This window comes from Ovis canadensis, chromosome X (genome assembly GCF_042477335.2).
Source record: "Ovis canadensis isolate MfBH-ARS-UI-01 breed Bighorn chromosome X, ARS-UI_OviCan_v2, whole genome shotgun sequence".
Classification (NCBI taxonomy): Eukaryota; Metazoa; Chordata; class Mammalia; order Artiodactyla; family Bovidae; genus Ovis; species Ovis canadensis.
This window is the reverse complement of record NC_091727.1, coordinates 102,575,834-102,588,337: the sequence shown is the minus strand read 5'-3', so window position 1 is coordinate 102,588,337 and position 12,504 is coordinate 102,575,834. Positions and strand designations below refer to the sequence as shown.

Genomic DNA, 12,504 nt, shown 5'->3' with positions numbered 1-12,504 from the left:
CCATCACAAGTCCCTGTTCTCTACATGGAATATGGCCATCCTTAGGCCAGGAGTAAGGGAACTTGTAAGAAGGGAGCCCAGGCCAAATCTCATACACACGGTGTGTGGGCCCTCGCAATACTTTTATACAGATGCTGCAAAGAGGCAGGCAGCCAGAGATCTGGGGGAGGGCAAGGGAGGGTGAGGGCCTGTTTGAGTCTCTGTAGAAGGGGGTTGCTAAATGAGTATCTGTGCATTCCCTCTGGTCTTTTTTCCTCTTTTAAGTACAATCTTTACTCCTTGGCTTCAAATCTGCCCAGTGTGGCCCCAGCCCCAACCTTGGACCGATTCATCTTGTGGGGGCTCATCCCACGAAGACCAGTTTTTACATTATCAACAAAAGCATGTCTCTGGCCTTAGCAATCTAATTACCACGGCACTTCGAGGGGAGAGAGATTCGCCCGCTGTTTCAGCTCTGTGGAACTGATTCATAGGTTGCCCCTTACAGCTCCTGCACACGCCCACGTGGTATGTTATTAACACTTAACAGTGGAAGAGGTAGTTTTACCCTCCCGTAGAGCAAAATCCTGCAAAGCAATATTTAACGTATGTGCAAATGTATTTCAGTCACCAAAAAGGGTGACCAATTACCTTTGCAACTAAACAGCAGGCTCGCTTGGCTCTTTTCATCCACCTAAAGAAAAGGCTGAGGGCGCGCTGGCTGCCTAGGTAACCTCCCGCTAGTGAACGCTCGCCGGCAGCGCCCACAGGGCGCGCATCGCATTCACAACTTGGCCCAACCAGCAGGCCCGCCTCCCTGACTTGTTGAGAGCCACGAGCCAAGTTTTGGCGAGGGCTGCTCCCCGATCCCTCGGAAGCGCGGGACGCGCGCCTTGGTGGATGCATGGGTGGTGAAGAGACCCCGAAGGCCACAAACGTTTTACGGTTTGTGAATACAACCAGCCATTTCTTAGAGCGCACCTCTGATAAATTAACCTGTTTGAAGCCGACTCTTCTTGCCTGCATTGTCAGTGTAGCAACTTGTCCTAATTGGATTCTAAGGCAGGCTTTTAGGACTCCAACCGTGGGACAGTCAATCACACAAGGCCATTAATATTCATCTGTTGACAGCGGCAGCGCTCAGGGAAGGTTAATATATGCCCTTACAACACGATCTGCTTGTGCTGAACAAAAGGCAAGCGTTCGGAAACTTTCCTCCACCTAAAATCATCTTCCCTTCAGGGTCCAGCCTGTAAAGAAGGCAGATGAATTTGAGAAGGGGAGGAGTTAAATCATCTTTGGACTCTTGCTCCCCCGGCCAGCAGCATGGTTTTGGAAACGATTTTGCCAGCCTAGAGAACAGACGCTGTTTTGAAGGGAAAAGGCTCAGTCCTCCTCATTTGGGGGACCCTCCTACTCAAAAGTTTCCCTCCGTGTGTCTTTACCTGTCACTGCGGATTCGGAGATCCGTCCTCAACTTTGCTTGCACTTGGGCCCGCGAGCCTCGGGAACCAAGGCTGCAGAAAGGAGGGCGTGAGGGCAGGTTGGGGAAAGAATGGCTGGAGCCGCGGTCCAGCTGAGGCTGAAATTCTGGCATGTAAGTGTGAGCGAGGGTGGCAAATTCCCGAGGCACTAGCTCGGATGTGCGGCGCCAGTTCGCTGAGGCTAGGAGAACCAACTCCAGCCTTCCCGCCCTGCCCCCCTCCCCAAAAAATGGGCGCCCGCTAGAAGGCCATGCTCGCCGTTTCAACCACTCGCATCTTCGCTGACAGCCCAGCGAGCCTGGGAGATGCGGACACGGTCCACATATACCCTTCTTCTCTTCCTCGGGAGACCTGGCCGGGCTCGAGCGCGGGGACCACTCCCAGGTACTCAGCCGCTGGGCTCACGATCGCGGCCCCGCAGGGCTAGCGCGCTCGGGTTACGGCCACCATGCGCCCCTTGGCTCACCGCCCAGCGCGGGGAATGCGCGAGGGACGACTCCTCACCTGGCACCGGGGTTTCAGGCACCCATTTGAGTCCGGGCTGCAGTCTCTGGAAGAAGGAGCGGACCTGGTGACAGGTGGCGTCCGGCGGCGGCGGCGGGGGCTGCGCCTGTCCCGGGCAATCCAAGCTGAGCAGCATCGCCACCACCAAGCACGCGGTGCGCACGGTCCCTGCCATCCTGCTTCGCAGGGAGCGAGGAGAGAGTGGGAGAGTGGCAGCGGGGGCGAGAGAGGTCCCAGGACTCGGCAAGCCTGGCAGTGGCCCTAAGGAGCTGGAGACGTGCCGCTACCCAGCCGCTGCAAAAGTTTCCTCGCAGCTACCTGGGCGCTGGGCGAGGGCGGGAACTGCTTGGTGGCTCGGGGCGGGGCGGGGCTGACCGTATTGGGGCGGGGCGAGGAGGGACCGGGCGGGGCGGGGCGAGGCGAACCGCGCGGCCAGGGGGCGGTGGTGGCCGCGTGGCCAGCCTGCGGGCGCGGGGCTGCGGGAACTGCTGGGGTACCGCAGTGTTGGGATCCCGCAGGAGCCGCGCGAGAGGAGGACGCGGAGCGCGTGCGGTGGCTCCTGGCCGCCCAGCCCAGCTGCCGGCTCGCCGCCGCTCTACACAGGGCGCTCTGGCATAACTACTGCAGAGGGGCTGCAGGCTCGGGCGCGCTGATTGGCTTCCCAGCAGCCGTCCCCTATGACTGGCTCCGAGAGAAGTTCCCCAGCCTCACTCCTCCTTCCCGCCGCTCATTGGCCTACAGCCGAGTGGGCTTTTCCCTTTAGGATTTTTGCAACCTCTCCATCCTTCCTTGGGGTGCGTGGAGGTCCTGGCCTCGGTACCCCCCTCTCCCAGCCAGGTCCAGCTCATCTCTGGCCACCAGAGCCTCCCAAGAGGTCTTCCTCCTCCGCACAAAATCCACCTCTTCTTCCTGCTCTCTCAGGGGCTTCCCTCAATTCCTTTTCCCAACGCAGCTCACAAACCTACCCCACAAATAGTCACATTCAGGGCAGCTGGGGACCGCTGGCGGAGCGGGGGGTGGGGGGGGAGGGGAGTTCACACCTGCCTCATCTTTGAATACTATAACTAAAAATCTGACAGCCCATGGGGTTTAATTTATTAGAAGCACACAAAGTCAGAGAAGGCACCTGATCCCAGGATGTTAAAAGAATGTCTCCTGTAAGGTAGCCCCTGGTGACCCTTCATGAAGCAAAGCACGACTGGTGACAACAAGATAACCTGAGGCTTAAAGTCAGCCTGATTCATTAGAAAACAGTTTCACACAGCAAATTCATTGAGCCAGAGGTAGCCTGTTTGAGAGGTCTCCTACCCCAAATCCCACCTCTCTTGCTTAAATTTCATCATTTGAAATCCGGTTCTTTGAAAATCACATACCTCTTAGAGGAGAAATGCATTTAGTCATTACCCATAAGTAGGGATCTTTAACTAAGTAGGGATCTTTAACTCCCGTATTCTTTCTAGTGGCTCACACACACCTTAGCACAATGCCTGGCACATAGTAGGAACTCAGTAAGTATTTGTATAATGAAATGACAACACCTCAGTGTGAATTAGTTTATCATCTGATCCTGTTGTCTCTGATCTAGGGAGAAGCAGGTTCAGATAAAGAAAGGAAAAGGAGAGCCTCCACCCCAGGAATTCTGCAGTGAGTGCCAGGCCATGGAGGAAGAGGTTGTGTGCCAGAACTTGTGGGCTGAGAAGAGAGGCAAAGGAAAGGTAGGTGACTGAGGGGCTCATTCATTCATTTAATAACAAATATTTGAATTGCTGCTACGTGCCTGACACTGTGAGGTACAAACAATGAGATACAAAGATTAACCGTTGGTACCTGACCTCAAAGATCTAAGGGTCTTGTGGGAAAGACAACCAAACAGAAAAATGTCAACCCAGCATGTGGTAAGTGCTAACATGGGGGCAAATGCAAAGTTCTAACGGGTGAGAAGGCAAGTCACAGAAAGCTTCCCAGAAGAGGTGATATCCTAAATTCAGTCTTGAAAGACCAGTAGGAGTTGAAGTGAGAAAAGAAAGTGAGGGGAGGGTGTCAGGGGAAAAGAAGCAACATGAACAAAGATTCTGACAGGAGAGAGCATGACCCAGTTGGATGATGGGAGGTGCAAGTAAGGGTCTCAGGCCGGGGAGTTAGGGAAGCTAAAGCGGCAGAGGTAAGCAAGGGTCAGATTATGAGTCCCCAAACCATGCAAAGGAGCCTGGGGAAGCACTGAAGGAACTTCTAAGCAGAGGAATGATATGATCTTGTTTGCCCTATGAAAATATCTCTACAGCAACATTGTGGGGATTGGCTTGGAGAAGAAAGCAGATTGGAAGCAAGAGGCTGTGAAAATAATCCAGACAAGAAATGATAAAGTCCTGCGGCAGAGGAGACTTGGAAGGGGAAAACACTACTGGAGATATTTAGGAGATAGAATTTAAAAAGGCACCGGGTGGATGCGGGGGTTGGGAGAGAGAGATTCAAGGACGGAAGGCTCATTCATTCTTTTTTCAACAAATATTTGAGTGCGGCCTACGTCTCTGGCATTCTTCTCCTACTTCATAATTTTGCCTGGGGCTAGGCCTGCTCCTGCATTGAACATTTGACAAATGACATATCCACTTTAAAAGAAACACCAATTAAGAGTCATAATTTGGCTGGTGAGTTTGATATGTTCCACCTGTGGAGCCCTGTGACCAAAGGGCAGATTGGAAGGCAAGCATTGATTGAATTTCATGACCTCGCAGAGGAAGACATGACCTCCCATAAATTCATGATCTTCCAGAGCTCATGCAACTAACTACAAAGGCAACAGTTGTTTTCAACTACTGGGTATTGAGTACCTTGAACAGAGGGACTACGACTTATTTTTAATGTATACTTTTATATCTAATATACTTTATATGAACCAGGGCAGTGCTTCCCTAAATGAGGTGTGTGGATCTCTGGTGGTATGTGGACCAGTGAAGTTTGGGTTTTTTTTTTTTTAATAAATTTTTGTTGTAATGTGGATCAGAAATGTATGAACATGCATAGTAGTACATCCAACCCATGATTTCATTAAGACAAAGTTAGTAGACAATACTATGATAAATTGACTTAAATAAAACTGAGTTAGCTTTAAAATTTTTTAATAGTACTGAGAATATGAGGATTTAGCAAAACTTGTGCGGTGGTATGTGAAAGAGTAGAATTTGGACTTCAGTCATAAGCAAACTCACCCTGAGGTTTTGGCAAATATTTAAGGTTTTGGCCTTAAAGCTTCTGCTCCCCCTACAAGCAGCTACTTGAGGGCTTTAAGCCGACCTAAGGTAGGGGTTGGAGAAGGGAATGGCAACCCACTCCAGTGTTCTTGCCTGGAGGATCCCAGGGACAGGGGAGCCTGGTGGGCTGCCGTCTATGGGGTCGCACAGAGTCGGACACGACTGAAGCAACTTAGCAGCAGCAGCAAGGTAGGATTAATAAAACTTGCTAGGCTTAAGGACTGGTTGCATTTTTTTAATAAGTGACTCACAAAGACTTTCTAACATTTCAGTTCCCAAGCTAAGACTCTGCCACTGGGATTTCAGGCCCTGGAATAGGCACTGAAGAATAGGCTTTTGGTCAGGACAGACTGCAGGGACACTCTGGACAGCTGTCCATTCTGCCAGTGTCCGGTGTGTGGAGTTTTACTGACAAAATCCCGTTCCTTTACCAAACTATTAAAGCTGTTACTTTATCTGCTACATATTGCCAAGATGGGTGACATAAAATTAAATATGAATTTTCTTTTTACATAAACAACCATCTTACTTTTCAGGGCTCCCTTCCTCATTTTCGAAGTCAGGCCAATGACTCATCCTTACTCTTCAGATGGAAGAGACAAGGAGAAACAATCAGTCTAGAAACACAAAAGGATGTGCTGATTGAGCACCGGTGTTCACTTTCCACAATTCATGGCTCTGTGCTTTCAGGCCCAGTTGGAAGCATTTAGATAACACCACTGGGCCCCATTTTCCTCTTTGGGCCTCAGAGGAAGGCTACCTAGCACAGCAGGCCCCGAAGAACTTTTCTTCACCTTTGTTCCTAGTCTCTAGTTTGAAAGAATTCGAGAATTCCCAGCTGTAGCCGGCAGCTATTATCTTGCTGTAGCTGGGAGGAGAGTCTGGTTCTATGACTCCAAAAGCAGCATAAATCAAGGTTTCTGGGAGAGGGTTAAGAAAGGGTGTTCAACAGCTGCCGCCATGGGAGGGGCTCATATATAGCCATGCATATGGCCACACACGCACACATGGTTTGTTTTGGGCCCAGCTCCCCTTGCCACCACCCCCCTTCCAGGTGATGCTGTCCCTCCCCATTCCCCTAAGGTACACAGTATCTTCTCCCCTTCACACCACCCTCAAAACCTCCTTTCTGAGCAGAAATTTTGAAACTCATCTGCTCACAGTGTATATGGTTGATGGGATACAATGGGGCTGCCCACCCAGGGTAGGGGGTATTTTCACAGGGATCAAAGCTTTAAACCAAAGGAACAGGGCTCTAAAAACTGTGGAATTCGAGGCATTTGCTAGTGGGAAGGGAGTGTTTAAACTGAGGGGCAATGAGGCCTTTTTTGGTACACCTGAAATCACATCATGTAGACAGTTGCTTATATGTTAGACTGGTGCTGCTCACAGTCAACACCTCCCTAGCCACACCTCTGTGCTCGATGGCACACAGCCACTTTGTCTCCTTCTCTTGCAGTGTATGACTCCTTTGTGGGGCAGACGGGAGGGGAGGCGCCAGGCACACTGATCCCAATTCTCCCAAATGTATAAGCTATGATCAGAGAATGAATTATGGTCCTTTGGGAAAGAGTGTTCATTCATTCATCCCAGCCAGCAGGCCAGTGCAATGTAAATGGTAACTTTGTAAGTTGAAAGACTTAAAGCCATTTTGAAAATTGCATAATAATCCTAGGCAGAATTTGGCTCCATGTGTGTGGAAAATTAATAGACCCAGCTGAGATGCCTGCATTATGAGTTGTGGATGGATAGCCTCTCCCCAGACCAGGACTATACTTTGCCCTCACTAAATCCACAAAATATCCTGAGGTTCTTGTAAGTTAGAGTTCAAGACTTTGAAAAAGACTATTGAGATTTTTATTTGTGGCATCATGTTGATTGCTGAAAATAAGAAATTATTCCATTCTGTCTTCATATGTATAAAGGATATTGATCTAGATTCCTAACATATTTCTTCATACCCCTAGTCTATTGATTTTTTTTGATTGGGCAGATAAATGTATATCTAACATTTTGTCTATTGCATAAGATAATCAGTTTTCTACTAAAATTTAAGGAGCTTGTAGTTAGGTGATTGAGAAGATGGTAGCCTTAAATGGAAAGACTGGTGACGCCTGAGGCCTGGCTTTAGGTGCCACATGGCAATTCATGAATACTTTGTTTTGCTTTGAATTATTGTGTCCCCAAAACTCAATGGTTTAGGTAATGTAATATGTTTATTTGGATGTATGCTGTGTAGAATCTATAAGTAAATTTGCTAAGTTTTTTCTGGGTCTTTTTGCTCTGGAGCCTGGGTGCCCAATAGGTCAATAGTTGACCTCTAACCATTGACCGCTCACATGTTTGCTTCTCTCAAGGCCTTTTCCCACCCCCAGAGCTCCCTGAGTTCCCAACAACATATGGGAGGGAGTCAACAGCCACCACGGGCAGCAATTCATACTTTCAGTGGCCTCGTCCATCTGACTTCCCAAGCCTCACCCACAGTACCAAGTCTAGGGGAATTTCAACAGTAGCATCCCATAAGAAAAGGCCATCACCCCACTGGTAACTCTAGTCATTGTAAAGTCTACCCATTAGAAACTGTGTTGTTCAGAGGCAGTATGGTTGGGACCTGCAGCCGAAGGAGGGGAAGAGAAGTGCTAGATGGTTCCATTCCCTACCAACCAAGCCCAGAGGCTGCTACACTTGCTGTACCAAAACCTGGGGTGACCACTGCATTTACCACATTGGGTAAATGTATGTTTACCTTTTTGTCTCTATCATGACTTTTGAGCTTTAGATGATCAGGAGTTCACATTAATATCAGAAAATAAAAACAATATTAAATAAATTGACCCTTCACTGCAAACTGTTTGAGAAGTATTATGCCAAGTATGTGCACAGTGCCTTGGCCCATGGTAGTCACTGAGCAAATGTTTTTAAATAAAGCTCTGAAATGTTTTTCTTTACAAAAATAAATTCCCACATTCCCTAATTATAGAGAATTCCTATTCACAAGGCATAAAAACTTTCCAATAATAGGTAGCCCATGTGAGGATAAATGTATAACTAAGATTTCTCCTACAAAAATTATCCCATAGGAACACTCTTCTTCTTTGGCTCACTCTTATTCAAATAATACTCAGAAGACAGGAAATATGGTTTGCATGAGATTTTGCCTCTCAGTAGAACTTGGTGTAAATTACAGAATGGAGGTTGATCTCCACAACCTTCATGTTTTATTATATCCATTATTTTCCCCCTAATTTATGTCATGTTTTCTGCTGTAAATGAAAGAGACGCTTGCCTGTGTACAAAAACATAGCAAACATACCAAAACAAAACAAGATGATAAGATCCAGAGGGAAGTAGGCTTCCTTGGAATGCCTTCATCTCATTCATTCTCATGTCAGAAGTACAGCAAGTCTCCCCTGCCATAAATAAATTGCATGTCATTACTCAGAAGATTTAAGCTCTGTTGGATGTCTCCAGTTCTTCCCTGACTGCTGTTAAACTTATGCTTAATACCATATGGTTTGTTAGCAGCTTTTTGTCTCATATCGTTCTGAAGTTGTTTCATGTGAGAGTACCATGTCTTCCCAAATAGATTGAAATAATCGAAGGAGCAGAGGAGCAGCAGTCAAAAGCGCTGGTTTCTCATTCTTATCCTGCCTCTCTGAACACTGTGACCCTGAATATGCAACTTAACATCTCTGAATCACAGCCTCCTTAACTGTAAATTGAGGATGGCCGGCTTCGTGCTCTCCAAGTTTCCTTCCACCTCTGACAGTCTGTGTGTCTAAGATTGTGAACTCCTTGAAGGAAAAATTCTTGTACTTCTGTACCCAGAATCTAGAGCAGTGCCTAGGATATAGTAGGCCCCCAGTACCTATGTATTGAATGAAAGGCTGAATGCATCTACAACAGACCCCAGAAATGGATTCATAGGAGATTCTCAAGGTATATTTGTTGATTCCTTAGCACTCTCTTTAATCAAAGTATTGTGTACAACATTTAAAATCTAATTTTTCTCCTAATGAGCAGCACAGTAATGCTTGTTGTAAGCAATATTGCAAGAGTGGAAATATAAACAGACATACTTCCTTTGTGTTTTCTTTATCTCCAAAAATCTAAATTAGAGATTTTTATAATTAAGTCATTAAAAATTTTAAATAACTGAGGCTTTGATGTTGACTCTGTAAGATTGTAAAGTACTAAAGGTAAGAGACTACGTTTACCTAAATCTCAGTATACATGGGCCTAACAAATTACTTTGTTGTTTGGAAATTATGGTAATAAACTTTTAGGGGGCTTTAGTATTATCTTTCTGAACTGTATTACATATTTCCCTGCCTTAGTAAACAAAGTATATGAAATCTAATCTAATCTATTCTTGATGTTCTGTTATATCATATTCAATTTTTATACTAGGCTATGAATCTATAGAAATGGTGAGACAGTAAGCTGAGTCTATGCTGGGTCTATGGCATGGCATGAAACTTGCTTTCTTAAAAACAATAGGACAAGAATTCCCTGTAGGAGGACTTCCCAGTGGGTAAGAATTCACCTGCCAATGCAGGGGACACAGGTTCTATCCCTGGTCTGAGAAGATCCCACATCCTGCGGGACAACTAAGCCCACGTGTAACGACTACTGAATCCCCGGTGCCTAGAGCCTGTGCTCCGCAACAAGAGAAACCCCTACAATGAGAGGCCTATGCATCACAACTAGAGAGTAGCCCCCACTCTCTGTACCTAGAGAAAGCCCACATGAAGCAACAAAGATCCAGCACAGCGAAAAACAATTAATTAATTTTGAAAAAGAATGCCCTGTAATGATTTATCCCTTCTTCTTTAACATATGATGTAGAATGTATAGATCCTTGCCCTCCGGCATTAGTCTGCTATTTACACATTGTAATACTGAGGTCAAAGGCTAAGTTAGCCCTTCCTAGGATGTTCCTCTGATTTCAGCACTGGTACCTTCAACCTCTCAGTCGATTTCAACCCACCCTCCAGTTTACTTGCTTTAACTTATGTTGCAACACGGTGATCACAAAAGTCCACACAGCGTGGTGGAGTGGGCATAGGTTATGCAGTTCAATAGTTCCAAGTCCAAATTTCAGCTCTATTACTTACTAGCTGGGGGACCTTGGACAAGCCGCCTTACCTGGTTGAGACTTTACTTACGAAATGAGGATTAAACACTTAACCTCAGTTGATGAATGGATGAATAGATAGATCCATGTGATAATGCAAAGAGAACACAATGCTACTTATAGAATATAGGCAGTCAGAATACTAGTGTCCACTATAATATTCTTTGAGCTTTTCTGTATGTTAGGAAAAATTTAACCTTGCAAGGTCTTTGAGAGACTAGAGATAAAATAGGTAAAGCTTCTGGCATGTTGTAGGTATTCATATCATTCTATGAACTTTAAGGCTATTTCTTTTAAAGGCCATCAAAGCCAGGTTTGTTTGTTTATTTGTAATAAACAGAACAGTCATTATGCTCTAGGTACTGGTGAAATAATGATGAGGGCAAAATTTTTGCCCTCATGTACATTTTCCAGGTTTGTTTTAACCATCAGAGTGAGCAGGCATCTTCAGCTGTCAGTTCACTGCCAGGTTTACCTCAGTGCCAGCACTGGGACTCCCAGATTATCAAGGTTTTACATGATTCGTAAGTCTGAAGGAGGCATATGCTCCGAGAGGGTCTCCTTGAACTTCACAATCTTGGCTGCTGCTCAGTCCTCCTTCAGCCTCCCTTAAAACAGGTCCATGTGGAGAGTATAAGAGCTGAGCAGTGTTCACTGATGGCCAGAGTCCATCAAGAGACCTGCCGCAGGCCCAGGAATTCTCAGACACCGATTTGCCATTCCATTTCCCAGGGCTTAACCTCTGTCGTTTGGCCTCCCCAATTACAATTACATTTCCAGACCTTTTTTGCCTTTTTTTTTTTTTTTTTTGGCCTTACCCTCAATTCCCAGCCTTAGTAATGGCTCGTATTTCCTGGATGTAACTACAGGAGCTCAAATTCACTTCTGAAAAAAAAGTTTTCAAACTTAAGCTTGCAGCCAGATCTACCCTAGTTTTAAACTTCACAATCATACTCACATATACTCATATCATTTCTAACTTACCATTGTACAGAAACATCATGATTTATTTTCCTTTTTTTTTCTGCTTGATACTAGGCTATGAATTGACTCTTCTTCAGAGGAAAAAGGCCAATGATATCCTGACAACCGGAAAGAATGCCATTCTCTTGGCTGATAGTCTGCATGTGGAGGAACAACATTTCACACACAGATGGAAGGGAAAGTTCATCCTCCTCAGTATAACTGCTCCTATGGCAAAAAAAGGTCATTTAATCACATGGGAGCGGCTAGACAAGATGATAATATAAAGCAGGATTCTGTGTGCTTCTAAATCATCGGGGCTTTATCAGCTGCCCCTACACCACTCAAGGATGGGAAACCCTGAGACAGTTAAACAGAAACATCAAAGAATAAAGGATGGATGTGCCTGTTGTCCTTTTGTATATTTTCACAGATATGGCTTAGTTCTTGCCTCTAAAATGAGAAGAACAGCAGGTTACCTTTCTATGAGCAGTTGTGTTCACAACTGAATCTGAAATCCAGGGAGAAATTCACTTTATCACTTTAGTTTTGGTGCAAACAGAACTTGTAATATTACTGATTACTTTAACACAGTCATTATATTTAGTGTCATTAATACTAAAAAAACAAAAACAAAAACAAAAAACTTTAAACCTTCCAAGTTTCCTTAAACTAATCTAATATTATTATAGATTCTGAAAACTGAGGCAATATATCTACTCATATCATTTTTCCTTAGAATTTGATCTTTGGGTTTTTTAAAAATTCAACAAATAGGAATTAAAATAATGGTAGCACACAGTGCAATTTTGTGAGCTGACAACAAACCTCTTGATTTGGTAAAGACGGGCCAAGTTTTCAGGACTACCTATTATGTAATAATCCCAGTTAAATTGTCTCCTTTGAGAATCTCTTGTATTTGTTTAAGACTTCATTCTTCTTACAAAGGGCTTCCCTGTACCTTATCTGGATTGTTCTTCCCAACAGCCCTCTGAAATAGATCAGGCATGAGATAAATATGGGGGCAAATATTATTGCCCCCATAATATTGATGAGAAAACCTCTGAGATTCAGAGTAAAGTAATGTTCCCAAAGTCACATAGATAGCAGGTCAGCAATGGAGACAGGCCCATAACATGAGTCAGATAGCTCCAATACCTCCCAAACTACAAAATCCCAACAAGCC

At 45.4% G+C, this 12,504-nt stretch overlaps 1 protein-coding gene and 1 long non-coding RNA gene across 2 annotated transcripts in view; one reads left to right on the top strand and one right to left on the bottom strand.

Moving 5' to 3' along the window:
- Positions 1 to 2,662, bottom strand: part of GPC3 (glypican 3) — a 456,698-nt gene extending 454,036 nt beyond the window's left edge. The window contains exon 1 of the mRNA XM_070290721.1: positions 1,968 to 2,662. Coding sequence (XP_070146822.1) covers positions 1,968 to 2,142 — 175 coding nt within the window. The 5' untranslated portion in view covers positions 2,143 to 2,662. The remainder of the gene's footprint in view (positions 1 to 1,967) is intronic.
- Positions 2,663 to 3,445: 783 nt separating this feature from the next.
- LOC138930464 (uncharacterized) lies at positions 3,446 to 11,729 on the top strand. The gene is made up of 3 exons (XR_011446196.1): positions 3,446 to 3,475; positions 3,553 to 3,682; positions 11,394 to 11,729. It is a non-coding gene; the product is annotated as an uncharacterized lncRNA (long non-coding RNA).
- The last annotated feature ends 775 nt before the right edge of the window (positions 11,730 to 12,504 follow it).